Genomic DNA, 17,148 nt, shown 5'->3' with positions numbered 1-17,148 from the left:
CTGCTCTAGGTGAGTTAAGCCAGAGGAAAGAGTATTAGAGAAGGAACATTTTGAGCAGAGACATAGAGACAGAAAAGCAGAAAGTTATGTCCAAAGAGTAGCAAGTAGTGATTTGACTAAAAGGGAATAATGGGAACTAAGCTTAAAAAGATAAGAGTAGGACCAACTAATGAAAGGCCTTGAGAGCCAGGCTGAAGTGCTGTGTTAGCCATTGAATGTTTTTGAACCTGGAAGTAATGAGTAATGCACTGTTTTGGGAAGAATTAACCATGATCTGTGGGCCAGATGGCTGAGAGAGAGAACAGAGATCAAGAGACTGTTGTAGCTTAGGTGTTTTTTTAAAAAAGGAAAAAGCAGAAAGGGGGGGCTCTGATTCAAGAGAAGTAATATGGAAATGAGAGGAAGAGATGGATGAGAAAGAAACTGCAGATGGCGAGATAACAAATTGGTTATAGAAGAAGAGAGAAAATGAGGAGTCAAATGTTGTCTTCATGATTTCAAATCTGGAAAAATAGAAAAGTTAAGAAGGAAAACATAAGTGGTTCAGTTTGGGGCATAATGAGCTTGGACTCAGATATGTAAAATCCTCCCATAGGAAGTTCATGACTGTGATGGGTGATGGTTGTAGATAAAGAATCAGGAATTGCTTACAGCAAGTCAGGAAAGAAAGCCAAAGGAGTAGAGGTATACAATAAAGGAAAAAAGTGAAGAAGGTTAGTTCTGCCACATATTATGTATTTGACTTTGAGTATGTCTCTTAATTTCTGTACTTCAGCTTCCTCATTTTCAAGATGAGGATAATAAATCTAGCCCTGCCTGCTTCAGGGCAGTGTTCTGATGAATAAAAGAGATAATGGATGTGAAAGCACTTTGTACAGCACTATGCAGTACGTATGTAGAGCAAAATAAAATATAAAACCCTGGAGAAAACCCATATTTATAGGTTCTGAGGAAGAAGTACCAGAGGAAGAAGCAAAGAGAGCAGAAGGTAGCCAGGATAGTGCTGGGTAAACTCAAAAGACCAGAGTAGCTCTGGGAAAAGGGAGTACGGTTGTATGGTCACTTGTCCAGATAAAGGGGTCAAGGAAGGTGAGAGCTAAGAATTTCATCATCAGACTTGATGACTAAGAGAGGGGTCTGGGGAGGGTGATCTGTGAGGAAGCCGGATTATAAGGAGTTACTGCAGTGAGTAACTAGTGAGTGGGTGGTGAGGAAGTGGAGGCTGTAAGGATGGGTAACAGTTTTGAGATATTTGTCTGTGAAAGGAAAGAGATAGGAAGACCATAATTTAAGGGGAGAATTTTTCTTAGACTTGAATGAGGTGAACAGTCTGGTCAAGAAAGCTGTAATTAAAATAGATCGAATGCTTGCTGCATGTTTACTGCGTGCTTATTACTGCATACTGTGTGGGGACGGAGCAGTCTTAGAAAAGAGGAGGATCATCTCATCGTCTTGTTTGGAAGAGGATGAGAACACTCATCGAGTAAACAGGCCTGTGTGGGAACGGACATGTTCAGGTGGACAGTAGTTGAGGAAGTTCCTGCCAACGGCCTTGATGTTTTTGGTAAAAATGTGAGAAGGAAGTGTACGGGTGGCATTGGTATCTTGAGAAATGTGGGAAGGTCTTCAGACAGTTCCTAGCCTATGCAGCTTCCCTGAAATAGAACACTTTTACTCTGAGTCACCAAGAGATTACATATGAGCCAGAGAACCCAGTGTTGCCATAGATTGAGTTGATAAGGAAGGGTATGGAGGTAAGGTTGATTTTGATATTTTTTTTGCCACCTTATTCTTGCCACTCTGCTACTTCCATAGCTGTTTTTGTATTTATCTTTTGGGTAAAATATTACTTAGGCACTTTCCTCTGTTTATAATATACACAGTCGAACATTTTAGGGATGATAGTTTTTTAAAGTTCATGTAAGAAAAAGATATTAAAAAATTTTTTTTACTAAAATATTTTGTTTATAGGTAACCAGATCCAGTAGTTACACCAGAAAGTCCCAGTTTCAGGTAGAAGAGGAGGACATTGAAAAGCTGGAAATTAGGTATGTGTCTTGGGTTTTACAGAATTGCTATGTTCTGTGCTAAAAGAAAATACTAAATTTAACTGTAAAAGGTGACTCAAGCTTAACAGAATTCTCTTTAGCAACTTAATCGATGAAACTTAGAGGAATGTGCATCTAATTTAAATCCAAATAATCTTTTCAAAATCCAATTTCTTTGTACTAATAGTTAAGGTGTATTTATTTTAAAAAGAAAATGAGCTAATTTTCACCTATTTTATTATATTTTTAGTTTTTCCCAAATTTAATTGCTCCGTAAATTTCTAAATCATAGCATAATGAATGCAAAGAATATATAGAAAAGTAATTATGTATTAGCCAATTTAGAAATAATTTTTTTATTCTTCTTAACATATCTGCTGTCTAACAGAAATTTCAGTGAGGTAAGAAGTCTTGTAAGATGATTCAACAGGTGCATGTGTTTGAAGTTTGTGCTATTTCCTAGGTCTTAAATATCTATGCTCTTTGGGAGGGGAAAGTTTTGTAAATGCATGTATAGGTGTGGTGTTAACAGTGTGTTCATCTAAAGGGTGTATTAATCACATGTTTGGAATGATCAGGTAATGTATTTTTCTAAATCACCTATCTTTACATATTAACTGGTTTTAATTGAGAAAGAAACTGTAGTCTTGTGTTGGTTTCTTTTCTCAAAAGCAAAAAAGGAACTCTGTAGTCCTTATTTTTACAGGTTAAAATAAAGTGTAGACTTTGAAACTAAGAAACTTAAGTGCTTTCTTTTAGATTATTTAAGATAGTCACTTTCTATGCTTTTAAGTAAAAGCTACTGCAGTATTCTGCTTTTTTTAGTTTAGACAGTGAGGTATAAGACAATGCTAACATCTCTTGTTTTTAAGCATGTAAAATTATGTCTGGTACTTTTGCCACAAGCATCTTTGCCGTAGGCATTTTTGCCGCAGACATTTTCGCCACATGACTAATTGGCCATAAGTCAGCTTTGCTGTGAAAAATAAAATAACTAGTTGACAGTTGGTTTCAACTGGTTGAAATGTGTTAGCATTTCTCCTGGTTATCGACGTTATTGATAGCTTCATTGAGCAGACAAGTGACGGTGATTTGCCCCAAGAATTGGTTTCTTATTTGGAAACACACCTCATTGGAGGAGAAAGAGGCTGAGGGCCTGAAAGGCACAGAGGCAAAGCCACATTTCGCATAGAACTTCGAAGCATCCATCAGCAGACATGTGACACTATGGCAAGAACAAACAAGAGTGTGGAGGCTTCAGTACAAAACTCAGAAACCAATATGCATCCTAGTGTCTGGAAACGCATACCTGTCTTAACGAAGGAAGAAATTTTAGGAAAAAAGTGCAATGCTGAATGAGGAGACAAATCAAGAAACAAAAACAACATGTGAAATACTGTGAACGAAAGACTTCGAAGATAAGCGTTTGGGTACAGCCCACAAAATAGAGTCAGTATTTGCACAGCATTGCCATGAATTTACACACATTTTGAATGTGTTCAAATAAATTTTGTATTTTGCAATAAAGTCTTTTTAATTTTGTTTATTTTTTATGTTTGTGTCTTTTTTAATGTCTCTCTTATTTTATTTTATCTTTTATCACAAAATTGCCTTTGACCAATTAGTTATGTGGTGAAAATGCGGCAAAAAGTGCTTGAGGCAAAGATGTCTGTGGCAAAGATGCTTATGGCAGAAGTACCCAGAACAGTAAATTAGTGCTGGAATACCAATCATAGTAATTTGAAGCTTTTTGGTCATGTGTGTTCTCTTACACATTGTTTGCAAAAAATAAAGCCAGTTTTTAAATTTTCAGGATCGACTTGTGGAACAATGGAAACCTGGTCCAAGATGTTTTCCTCGGTGAGATTAAGGTTCCTGTGAACGTGTTAAGAACTGATGCTTCTCATCAAGCCTGGTAAGAAGACAAACATTGTAGTGAACTACATAGTAGGTCATCCCCTTTCATGCACTGTATATGCAAATAAATGCTTACTTTGAGCATATTTTAAGTTTTTAATGGATAAGCCCAAAGTTATTAACATTAACTGATTTGGCCATTAATTTATTGTTGCAGAAACATAAGTACAATTATATTAGTTTTATGACTTGTCCTCTGGTACTGAGATAAAAGAACTGAATTGCCTAGGGATATTTTCATGTTCAAAAACTTAATCTTAACTCTAAAGAAAAAATATAAAACATTTCGAACATTACGTAAGAGTTGCCCATGTGAGAAGATGCTTGATCACAAATCAGCATCTGTAGTTCAGAAGCTTTATTAATGGGCATGGGAACTGTGGATGTTTGAAAGCAAAAGGTTTATTGTAGGGATTCAGCTGTTTACGGGATCTCACCAGTGATTTTCCTACCCCAAATCCCATTGAAATGCACCATGGATGGCTCTGATGTTATGTTCTAAATGCCTAGGACCTAGATGTTGTTGAGCTGATCCAGTTAACACACTTTTCAGGAGCTCTAGTGGCTCAATATTGGCTACAATATTACCTTTTTATGACTTCTAATAGTGACATTAAACTCATGTTAATGCTCGGACATTAAACTGATGTTAGTTTCCTTAGTAGAATCAGTGTGAAACTCTTGTTTTTTTTCTGTCTACAGCACTTAAAAGCGTGTATATCCTTTCCCTTCCAGTAGGTTGCCCAGTAGCCCTCATGCTAGACTTGGGTTTCAACTGAGTATAAACAGCATGCCTTTCTCATTTGCCTCTTAAGGCCCCCTTTTTAGGGCTCAGTTTCAGTTGCCTGGAAGAGGAGTTGAAACAGTGTTCAGATGTTTCTTACTGTGGACAGCAGTCTCATTTGCCTTTAGGATTTTGCTTCTCCTGAGCGTCGTCAGGCATTCTTCACTTTGGACTCTGTTGTCCTTAAACAGTTCTCCCTAGTAGACTGATATTTCTTTCTTTCTTTCTTTCTTTCTATCTATCTATCTATCTATCTATCTATCTATCCATCCATCCATCCATCCATCCATCCATCCATCCATCCATCCATCCTAAGTCTTAGTTGCAGCATACGGGATCTTTAATTGTGGCATGAAGAATCTTTTAGTTGTGGCATGCGGGATCTTTAGTTGCAACATGTGGGATCTAGTTCCCCTGCCCAGGGATTGAACCCGGGTCCCCTGCATTGGGAGCACAGAGTCTTAGCCTCTGGACCACCAGGGAAGTCCCTAGACTGATATTTAGAGTGTCAAAAATTTTATTTTATTTTTACCTCTTGCTAATGCAGATCTAAGATTTATTAGTCTTTATGATGCGTTTTATATGCTGTAATTTTCAAAATGTATCCATAGATGGAAACTTGGTCACTATGAAAAACTGATGAACATTTGAGGCTTGTCATTCACCTCTGCCAATCTTCTTCCACCTTCTATAAAATTAGCATACTGTTTAAAAAATATTTATTCATTTATTTATTTGGCTGCATCGGGTCTTAGTTGTGGCACGCAGGATCTTCATTGCGGTGCGCGGGCTCTTCATTGCACTGCACAGGCTTCTCTCTAGTTGTGGTGTGTGGGCTCCAGAGCATGCGGGCTCAGTAGTTGCGGCACGTGGGCTCTCCAGTTGTGGTGTGTTGGCTTAGTTGCCCTGCTGCATGTGGGATCTTAGTTCCCCGACTAGGGATCGAACCCACATCCGCTGCATTGGAAGGTGGATTCTTAACCACTGGACCACCAGGGAAGTCCCTAGCATACATTTTTAAATGAAAATTTCTGAACTCAGTTCATTAAGTCTTTAAAATGATATGCCATGCTACTTGGTACAAAATAAAATGTGAGTCATTGTGCCTCCCAAGGCCCCTCAAAGTGAACTTGAAATGTGCCATTATAGCCCTATTTTAAATAAGAGGTCTCCAAATTTGGAGGCCCTCCAAATTTGGCAAAATTTGTAGAACTACCTAGGCAGGATGTAAGAACACTAACAAACAAATTAATTTTATTCCCATAGATTTTTTTTTTTTGCTAATAATATTTTAAAAGTAACCTGCCTAAAAGTATGTATTAAAATTTATACAACATGAAATAGAAACATCTGCTAATTCATTTATACTTCTCTGCATGTAAGGAAATATAAAAATGTGAATGCAGTTTTCTTTTAAGTCAAATTAAATCTCAGCCTCCTTTGTCAATTGTAGAGCTGCAGCATCCCCTTGTGGGGTTGATGGTAACTACATGAAAACTCAGGAAACGCTTTATTTACCTTCAGGATTTCAGGCATATTCTTTCTTTCTTTCCTTTTTTTTTTAAATTAATTAATTTATTTATTTATTTTGGGCTGTGTTGGGTCTTCGTTTCTGCGCGAGCGCTTTCTCTAGTTGTGAGCAGGGGCCACTCTTCATCGCGGTGCGCGGGCCTCTCACTGTTGCCGCCTCTCTTGTTGCGGAGCACAGGCCCCAGACGTGCAGCCTCAGCAGTTGTGGCTCACGGGCTCTAGAGCGCAGGCTCAGTAGTTGTGGCTCATGGGCCTACTTGCTCCGCGGCATGTGGGATCTTCCCAGACCACGGCTCGAACCCATGTCCCCTGCATTGGCAGACAGATTCTCAACCACTGCGCCACTGGGGAAGCCCAGGCATATTCTTTCTAATCTTAATATTCTAGCTCATTAGTGTTGATAATATCTAGTTTTAACTTTATCATATGTAGATCACAGAATTTGATTAGACTTTTTGAATAGGTAGTATACTCACATGGTTCACAGTTCAAAAGGTAAAAGTCTGTCTCCTGCCCCTGTCCCCCAGCTAACCATTTTCCCTCTTCTGAGGCAGCCGCTAGTTTGAGATTGTGGAAATATTTTATGTAAGTATAGGCAAACATGGATATATCCTTCTTTCCCATTCGTTACACAAATGTACACATTTAAAAAAATTTTTTATTTTATGTTGGAGTATAGTTGATTAACAATGTTGTGTTAGTTTCAGGTGTACAGCAAAGTGATTCAGTTATACATATACACGTATCTATTCTTTTTCAAACTCTTTTCCCATTTAGGTTATTACAGAATATTGAACAGAGTTCCCTGTGCTATATAGTAGGTCCTTGTTGGTTATCTGTTTTAAATATAGCACTGTGTGTACTTGTCAATCCCAAACTCCCTAACACTCCCTCCCCCCCACCCTTCCCCCTGGTAACCATAGGTTCATTCTCTAAGTCTGTGAGTCTGCTTCTGTTTTGTAAATGAGTTCATTTGTGTCTTTTTTTTTTAAGATTCCGCATATAAGCGATATCATATGATATTTGTCTTTCTCTGTCTGACTTAACTTCACTTAGTATGATAATCTCCAGGTCCATCTGTGTTGCTGCAAATGGCATTATTTCATTCTTTTTTAATGGCTGAGTACTATTCCATTGTATATATGTACCACATCTTCTTTATCCATTCATCTGTCAGTGGACATTTAGGTTGCTTCCATGTCTTGACTATTGTAAACAGTGCTGCAATGAACATTGGGGTGCACATATCCTTTTGAACCATGTTTTTCTCCGGATATATGCCCAGGAGTAGGATTGCTGGATCATCTGGTAGCTCTATTTTTAGTTTTTTAAGGAACCTCCATACTATTCTCCATAGTGGCTGTACCAGTTTACATTCCCACCAACAGTGTAGGAGGGTTCCCTTTCTCCACCCTCTCCAGCATTTATTGTTTGTAGATTTTTTGATGATGGCCATTCTCACTGGTGTGAGGTGATAACTTGTAGTTTCGATTTGGATTTCTCTAAGAATTAGTGATGTTGAGCATCTTTTCATGTGCCTCTTGGCCATCCATATGTCTTCTTTGGAGAAATGTCTGGTTAGGTCTTCTGCCCATTTTTTGATTGTGTTATTTTTTTTTGATATTGAGCTGCATGTGCTGTTTGTAAATTTCAGAGACTAATCCTTTGTCAGTCTCATCGTTTGCAAATACTTTCTCCCATTCTGTGGGTTGTCTTTTCATTTTGTTTATGGTTTCCTCTGCTATGCAAAAGTTTTTGAGTTTAATTAGGTCCTTAATGGACACATACTGTATCATATTCTGTACCTTACTTTTTTTCACTTTCAATTTAGTAGAACTTCAGTAAGTATTTGCTGACTGTTTATAGTGGTTAAGAGTGTGGACTCCAGAACGAAATTGCGTTGGTTGAAATCCCAACTCTGTCATTAACTACCTGGGTGGCCTTGGACAAGTTGTTCCACCTGCATGCCTTTGCTTTCTTTGGCTATCAAATGGGGATAGTACAAACAGTACCTGCCTCCCAAAGTTGTTAGAGGATGAATTGGTTTCATGTAAAGTAAGTTACAAGTGGGTATACCATGGGTATAACTCAGGCTCTCATCATTATAGTTATTGCTGCTGTCATCGCCATTATTCCACATCAGTACATATAGAATTTCTGCATCTTTTTTTTTTTTGGTACCAGTATTCCACTGTTTTGTAATGGTATAAATAAAGAGAACCTTAGTGATCATCTAGTTCAGTCTCATTTCACCAGTTACATCAGTATCAGAGAACTTAACATGTGCAAAGCCCTTGTGTGATTGTACACATTGGCACAGTAATTTCCTCCTAAATGATCCAAAATGAACATTAAGAAAATAGATGCAAACATCCTTTCATGTTATAATTTAAAATTTTGAAAGTAAGATTCAAGAAGTAAATAAAACACATGGTTGGAGTTTTTTTCAATATAAGCACTTTATACAAATTTAAAACTAGATTAATATTTACTTTAAGATGAGTTGTTTTTGTAGTTTGCTAATTTTGGCACCTATCTTTAATCTCCTATCTTTAGTAAAAATCTGTTGATAATGATTATCTTTCTGGAACCAGAAATAACATTTAAGTATTAGTAAAGGTGCCTCTGAACAGTTATTTTCCAGATTAGTCAGCATTATACACAAATAATTGTAGTTTTTGCCTGCCTACCTCAATTTTAATTATACAGACCTTGTTAAAATTTTTCAAATGCTGATTTTTCTTCTGTTAAGGGGCTGTCAAAACTGCTGACTCTTGAGAACATTAGGATTGCTTTTTTGTCTAACTATGAATGAAAAAAATACATGTGAGCAACTGAGTGCCACTTTCAGTTGATAACTTCTTTTTGTTTCCTGTTCCTTATTCTTTCAAACTGAAACACTTCATTCAAAAACTGAAGAAAATATACTTGAGGTTTTTGTTTTTTTTTTTTTTTTTTGTATCCCTAGACCTCAGACACACCAGATATCCTCTACTTAACAAATCTTGAGGTTTTTCTTTTTAGCTCTAATTCATACAAGATTGCTTAATTCACCAGGGCTCCTTTAGATTGTTTAAATTGAGATTTTTGTAACAGTGTTTTAAAATAATAAATTACATGTACATAATTATATAAATAATGACATTATGTATAGTTATTTTACATATATATGTTTAACTTTTACTTGCATTTATTTTTTTGCAGCATTTATTCCTGGGCCATAAGTTTTTGTTTCTTCAGTTTCTTCTGGGATATCTTTTTCTTCTGGGCAACCTCTTCTGGTTTAGGAACAATCTGTTCTTTTTCTGTGAGGATTATCTCAGTGTGGCAGGGAGAGCTCATGTATGGGTTGATCCGACCATGAGCTCTGTAAGTCCTGTGCCGTATCTTGGGGGCTTTGTTCACCTGGATGTGCTCAATGACCAGAGAATCTACATCTAAGCCCTTAAGTTCAGTATTACTCTCTGCATTTTTGAGCATGTGCAGTAAAAATTCAGCACTCTTTTTGGGCCTCCGACCCTGTGTCCAGCCCCACTGTTTGGCCTGGGGCACACCTACCAATTCCACCATTGTAATGATGGAATGGCACACATTGCTTCTGTAAAGTGACATCCTTCAGATACTTGGTGGCTTTTCAGATATGCATACACTTAATGGCCTGGGCAGTTTCACGAGTGTTCTTAAAGTGAACACGAAGATTTGAATCTCTTGATTTGCCTGATTTTTTGTGGTTTTCTGGGTCAAGTGAATAACGAACCATTTTTAGAGGTTACCTCAGGCCGTTTACTAGAAAAGCTATTTAATATATTTTAAGTGGTAACAGTTATATGTATATAAATGTTTTATAAATAACATTTACTGTGTACAAGGCACTATTCTAAGTGCTTTACTTACATAACCTCCTTAGGGATTAAATCAGTTAGATACTATTATTACCCCTTATTTAAGAGGTGAGGAAACAAGCACAGAGAGATTGAGCAGTTTTCCCAAGGTCATACAGCTGTGATTTGGACCAAACTCTTTGACTCCAAAGTTTTTGCTCTTAACCAATGTAAAATAATAAATTTGTACTTTGGCATAAATATTTTTGAATATGTTTAAAACTCAAAAATATTCTCTGTTTTAAGCTGTCAGCAAAGATTTGAGTGTCCCTTGCTTATAAAATATTATTAAAAAGAAAATTGTGTGAGCGTTCCCTTCTCATTTAAAAAAATGATCTTTTCAAGGAATGGGTAGGGCAATTTTGAAATTCTGTATTTTGTTCAAGTAGACATGGGTGAAGTATTTTGTCCATAGGAATTTCTTATCCTGCCAAAGAAACCTAAGGAGACAGGTTTAAAAAGAGTGGCAGGAGCAAGCCCTTCTGGAGTTCCTGAGCATCCTAGAACAGTGTATGCATAAAAACGAATAACTGGCATAACACTGCCCTAATCCCTCTGCAAAGAATGTGCCATGTTAGGACTATAGACCTATTTTGCGGATATTTTGTAGTTTTATGAGAGTACCAGAGGGATAAAGCATATTCCTTCCCCCAGTAATTCGGAGATAAGGGAATTAGAGATGCCCTCTGAGTATAATTTCTATAGAACAAACCAAAACAGAGTCTGTAACCTGACTAGAGTATGAGGACACTGTTTAGGATGGGTAGGCACAGTCCCTGGGAGGCTGGGTTTTAACTGTAACACAAGTAATTTTATCCTTCCATATACGGAAAACATGAGTTAAACTAGAAGGGGCAGAATAAAAATGTATCCCAAAGAGGCCAACATGGGTGGCTGCTGCCCATTCAAGCACAGTCAAGCGGTAAGGGGATTCTGTTCTAGAAGTATTGTTCTTTCCTTGGCAAAATTGTCTTAGCTGAGAGATTCTTAAGATTTCCTTAGATCTCTGTGTTGTGTCTCTGTACTCACCACAGCACCTTCTGCTAAATAATTTGGCTTTCCAAATAGCTTACCAATAGGTAAAAAATGTATTGATCAAACATAAACAATTGTATTAACAGGTAAAAAAAGGTATTAGTTGAAGTAGGCGATGTAGATGAAACACTATGGGAAATAGTGATAATTGTTGAAGCCAAGTGATAAGTGCATGGGGGTGATGGTGAGGGTGTTGCTTACTAATATTATCACTCTTCTCCCTACTTTTGTGAATTAACATTTCCATAATAAAATGTATTAGTCACAAAAAAGTGTGGGTCTCTTTGCCATTTGACTGTTGTACAGTCTTTCCTCGGTATCCATGGGGGATTACTTCCAGGAACCGTGAAGTTCAAACCCATGTTGTTCAAGGGTCAACCGTATTTCTTTTCATAAATTTAGTAATTGGCCTTCTGTTTTAAATATATTAGTCTCTGTGCTCAATCATTGCAATTCAGGTTCACTTTGAGATGTGCTGTTAAAACTAGGTATCTGGGTCTGCAAAGCTACAGAACATACACTGCATTGTTGAAAATTGACCAAAGTGATGCCCACATCAGGATGCTTGGGGATCAGCCAGCTAGACTTCCCTTAGAGGCACTTCAGAGTCATTTTTGCTAATAGGCTTATTTCCAATTATTTCCATAGGCAAATTCTTTAAATCATTATTTCTCAAATCAGAGACTAGAAGTTCTGAAGGTTGGTCTTCTGAGACAAGAATTCCTGTTTTGTGGGTAGTGATATAATTTCTGTATAATTTCTTCTCCTTACATTACCATTCCTTCATCTTTTAAATTTTTCTTGGTTAATTCTCTAGTTCTCTTTTATATCTTTATCATATCTTTCTGAAAGCTAGAATTCTATTAAAACCCCCTCTCTTCTATTTTCAAACAAGTTAGTCTGTTAGGGGAAGACATCAAAAGTAAATATCAAAACTACTGACTCCTTTATAAAAAGCATTCTAGCTAATGAGTGAAGGAGGGATGATAGAATCATAGTTATCATTTTGCAACCTGTGCAGATTAATGACTCTCAGCAGTGGCCATCAGTGATTGCTAATATCACAAAAAGAGAAAACAGTCAGACATTAGTGCCTCTTGGTGGGACTACACAACACTCTAAATGAAATGTTCTTGCCAGAATATGAAATCTGAATCTAACCAAGCCCCTAGATCTATCTACAATACTACAGGAAATACAGAGGAGACAAAAGAACATGTTAAATGACATCATGGAGATAGAGTTAACACAGTCCCAAGTCTGGAAAATTGTATAGATAAATTACCTGATTTCTTAGTGGTTAGAGGGTATCTATAGGTTAAAAGAAACTTAAGCTATCAACCAATTACAATCTATAAAACTTGGATTTGAATAGAACATAGAAAACTGTTTAAGTTTGGGAGAATTTGCATACTGACTGGATAGTAATGATTTTTAAAAGTTTATATATATATTTATAGTTATATATACTTAAATATTTATAGATGAAATTATAAAACACCTGGAAATTGTTTTAAAATAATGCAGGAGTGGGATGGGAGGAGTGAGTAGAGAGACGGCTAAAACAAGAATAACCTTGAGTTGATAATTATTGAAGTTAGGTGATGGTACATGGGAGTTCAGTATGCTACTCTTTTTACTTTTGTATGTATTTTTAAATTTCCATGACAGAAAGTCTTTAAAAATAACTTAGATTTCTGGTTTTGGTCCTACAAACTTCTCTTGATTTTTAAACACTTCTCTTTCCTTGGAATATTTAAAGCTGCCTCTATTTTTTACATATATATTTTTTGCCTTTTACTTACCTGGAAAAATTCATGTAAACCTGATGTTTGCAAATAAAAACATTTTCAGTATATTTGCACTGTTAATTCTTTAATAATATAAAAATCATTTATAAACCTTCAATCACTAACTTTTAAAAAATAAGTTCAAATTTTTACAATGTAGGATTTACTTTAAAATGAGATCACTTATACCTTCTTGTAGTATGTCTTATCTATTTCAACCAAATGTGTCTTTCTTAAATTTAGTTGGTAAAGAGTTATTTTTGATAATATGTTGGATTTTGTGTTTCATTTTTTATTATTTTTTTCCTAACCTGCAAGCTAATCAGACTCTTATTCAGTCCTTTTGAGATCTTGATTTTTGTATTATCTGTACTTTTTTTTCCTGGATTAAAATCTATTTTTAGCTTTCTAGTTCAATAGACAGCCACTATTAAGCCTCTGAAAATTAATACTGTGCTATTTAATGAATTATCCTAACATTATATATTAAGTTGACTTTTTGGATTTAGTTTTTTGATAGCTTAGCTGTTTGTTTACCTCACCAACTTTGAGGCCCATTACCATTGCATAGAATTGATTCTATTTTTACTTTAGGTACTTGCTACAACCAAGAGACAATGGAAACAAGTCATCTAAAACTGATGACCTGGGATCCCTTCGATTAAATATATGTTATACAGAAGACTATGTGCTTCCTTCAGAGTACTATGGTCCTTTGAAAACTTTGCTGCTAAAATCACCAGATGTTCAGGTACTTTAAAAATCTTGTGTGTTACTTAATATGGAAAGGCTAGAATAATTCTGTAAATTATGAGGAAAAGATTTCAGAGTATCAAGTTTTATTAAAACTATATATACGTGTGTGTGTGTGTGTGTGTGTATATATATATATGTATACACACACACACACACACTCTGTATGTATGTGTATATATATATATAAATATATATATATTCTGAACCAGAGTACTGTATACCAATATCTGCTCCAAATTTCATCTCTGATAAAAATCTAGAAAATTAAATATTATTCTATACAACAGTTATCATTAATGAACATATTTGAATTACTTTTTAAAGGCTAATGATTGAATATTTAATCATGCTTCTTTGATTTTGTGCTTGTTTTCTACCTTTCTATATTCTAGCCGATATCTGCCTCATCTGCTTACATTTTGGGTGAAATATGTCGAGATAAAAATGATGCTGTTTTGCCCCTTGTACGACTGCTGCTCCACCATGATAAACTTGTTCCTTTTGCCACTGCAGTAGCTGAATTAGACTTGAAAGATACACAGTAAGAGTTATATTTTATTAAATGTTAATTATGTGCTGTTGAAATTGGACCTTAATTTGCCAGATTGTTTTTGTAATCTCAGTTCTTTTGTATTGACCAGCCTCTTTCTGTATAGAGGTCTTAAAAGAACTGCTTAGCAAGTAATAAGACGCAGTTCTTTAAGTTAGCAAGCAGTATCCACCAACAGTAAAGTTAACAATTAAAAGATTTTTTTCACTCATTGTTAAAATTTCCTGTTACTAATCTTTGCTTCTTTATTGTAATGAGTCACATGTCACAAATAAAACACCAGGACAGAAGGGTTTTTTCCTCCTTATCCATTATGTAGCACCCTTATATGCCCATGTGTGACATTAAAAGCAATCAGATGGCTTCCTGTTCCTGTCATAGTCTAACACTTGTTTTAGACACACACTACTTTTGTAGTTCAAATATAGGTTACTTTTTTTTGCTAACTTATTTTTTTGTTTTTGGTAAGTTTGAAAATCCTAATTGTAGCAGGTTGGTAAAAATTACTAAAATTGTATATATGACCAAAGTCAAATACCTCATTATTGATTTTACAGCCTTTGTTTATTACACTTGGTTTCACCTTATTTCTATTTGTATTTCAGAGATGCAAACACAATTTTTAGAGGAAATTCCTTGGCTACCCGATGTCTGGATGAGATGATGAAAATAGTGGGAAGGCACTACCTGAAAGTAACATTAAAACCTATTCTAGATGAGGTACAGAATATAACCTCTGATACTAATAGTTTGTCCTTATTATAGCATCTCTTTCATCAAGTTATCTACTGATGGGGATGATATATCCATTCACACATTACTGAAAGAACACAGGTGAACACTTTAGAAGTAAAATAAATGATTTACTTTTCCATCAATGGATTTTTACTTGAAGGGCACATTGTAGTATACTCTACATAATTATTTCTTTGTTATAGGGTTTATTTTAGCTGGAGTTTCAAATATATGAGAAATGTTTTTTGATACAGTTCTTTAGGCATATTGTATACATTATCTCTGGATGGGGGGTTAAACTTTGTTACAGTTTTAATTTTTATAATTGTATGATCAGAAAAATAATAGTTATTTTCATTTTGCCAAATTATTTAGAAAAGAGCATTAGATGAAGAATTAATCTATTTTCCAGATATGTGAATCCTCAAAATCCTGTGAAATTGATCCTATTAAATTGAAAGAGGGAGATAATGTAGAAAATAATAAGGTAAGTCTTCTCTGTCTTTATAACTGCATTAAAATTGGTCTTAATGGTATACCTATCTCTCACTTATGTTGTAGTAATGTTATTTGGAGGGAAGCAGTGCTTTTTATTTGCATAATGCCTATACTATTAGCAGCATTTCCTATGTCTAGTTTTTAGAATGTTACTTCCCTCATTTCTCTTTGGATCATTTTATTCTCTGCTGCTTCTTACGAATTTTATTCCATACATTCACCTCTTATATCTAACTAGTCTAAATCTAATTCATTAAATGAGTTCAGGATGCAATTGTCCTTTAGCTGAGTGCGTTTAGAGAAGGGAAGCAAAGTTTTAGAATACTAGATGGTGACTGCCTAATATATCTCATTTTTGCTGCATTTTTTTCCATAAAGGCTGTTGAAGATGTATAAAAGTCAAAATCTTAATGTTTACCTCTTTAAATCCTACAGGAGAATCTGCGCTACTATGTAGACAAGTTATTCAGTACAATTGTAAAATCAAGTATGAGTTGCCCCACTGTAATGTGTGATATCTTTTATTCTCTAAGGCAAATGGCCACTCAAAGATTTCCTAGTAAGTGCCTTGTTTTACTAAAATACTCCTTTTTTTTCTATACTTGATTTTTCTGTAGATTTATTATCTATTTAGTTTATGTGAATGTGTTTATGGTTTGTTAAGTATATAGTCTTCTTTCATTTTTCAAAATAGTTCTAGCATTTTAATGAAACATCTGATTTAATTTTCTTGTAATCTCAAAACAGAATACTCTTGCTTATTTCAATATAATAGCAACTTTATACAAGCAAATCAAAATCAACACTAATTTTAAGAAAGGCATAAATTTAGAACCATAACAGTATATAAGTATTTATACCAGCTGCTTACAAGACTGTTAGATATGATAAACAAAAACAGCTTTGTTATTTGTACCAACTACCTTTTCCACTTGCATGCATTCAAAATAGTGAGAATTTTTAAGTTCTGTACAACTGACTAGATTTGACAGTTTGAGAATGCTAAGGTCTTAGTGATGAGAGGTTTTTGCAGAAACGGTTTTAGACATTAGAAACATCTCTGTTGCAATATACATAGAATTTTGAGGTAACATATCAATATCTGGCATGCTTTAATTTTGCAAGAACACCTGTGTCAAGGCTTTGCTTAGAAACATTTCAATTAAATTAACAGTTGCTATCTCTGATTCTCAACACTTGGAATTATTCTAATTATATGCATCTCTGATAAGTAAATAAACTTACTATGGCTGTCTTTCCAGATCTGCCTGTAATGGGGGGGAGGGTAAGGAGGTAAGGCAGCTGCTTAAATTATCAGTCTTATCCAGCCGTGTGAAACTGTAAGTTTATTTCTGTAACCATCTGAAGAGATTTTGCTATTTTATCATATTTTTTAAGTGTGTTATGTGCACACAGGTGTGTGCAGTTATCTGCTGCTCCACTAAATTACCCAAAGCTAAAGTGGGGTTGAGTTGTCCAACTAACATGTAGATAAATTCAGCCCTAGATGTCTTTGCTAATTATAGTAAAAATATAAACAGTTAACTTGAAATAAGCATACTAAATCTAGACTTTGTAATGAAAATAAGGGGAGCAGAGACATTAAAGTATGGAAAGATGAAAT

At 35.3% G+C, this 17,148-nt stretch overlaps 1 protein-coding gene and 1 pseudogene across 4 annotated transcripts in view; one reads left to right on the top strand and one right to left on the bottom strand.

The window, feature by feature from the left end:
* RASA2 (RAS p21 protein activator 2) overlaps positions 1–17,148 on the top strand; it is a 117,958-nt gene that overhangs the window by 67,491 nt on the left and 33,319 nt on the right. For all 3 annotated transcript variants that reach the window (XM_079922171.1, XM_079922170.1, XM_079922172.1), the window contains exons 8-14: positions 1,972–2,048; positions 3,862–3,963; positions 13,580–13,736; positions 14,134–14,282; positions 14,897–15,011; positions 15,439–15,513; positions 15,960–16,083. In XM_079922171.1, coding sequence (XP_079778297.1) covers positions 1,972–2,048; positions 3,862–3,963; positions 13,580–13,736; positions 14,134–14,282; positions 14,897–15,011; positions 15,439–15,513; positions 15,960–16,083 — 799 coding nt within the window. The remainder of the gene's footprint in view (positions 1–1,971; positions 2,049–3,861; positions 3,964–13,579; positions 13,737–14,133; positions 14,283–14,896; positions 15,012–15,438; positions 15,514–15,959; positions 16,084–17,148) is intronic.
* LOC307186726 (large ribosomal subunit protein uL22-like) lies at positions 9,267–11,084 on the bottom strand (annotated as a pseudogene). Its single transcript has one exon. The product of its transcript is annotated as a large ribosomal subunit protein uL22-like (transcript).

This window comes from Stenella coeruleoalba (genome assembly GCF_951394435.1).
Source record: "Stenella coeruleoalba genome assembly, chromosome: 5".
Lineage (NCBI taxonomy): Eukaryota > Metazoa > Chordata > Mammalia > Artiodactyla > Delphinidae > Stenella > Stenella coeruleoalba.
Note: the sequence above shows the minus strand (reverse complement) of the source record. Positions and strands in the feature narration are given on the sequence as shown.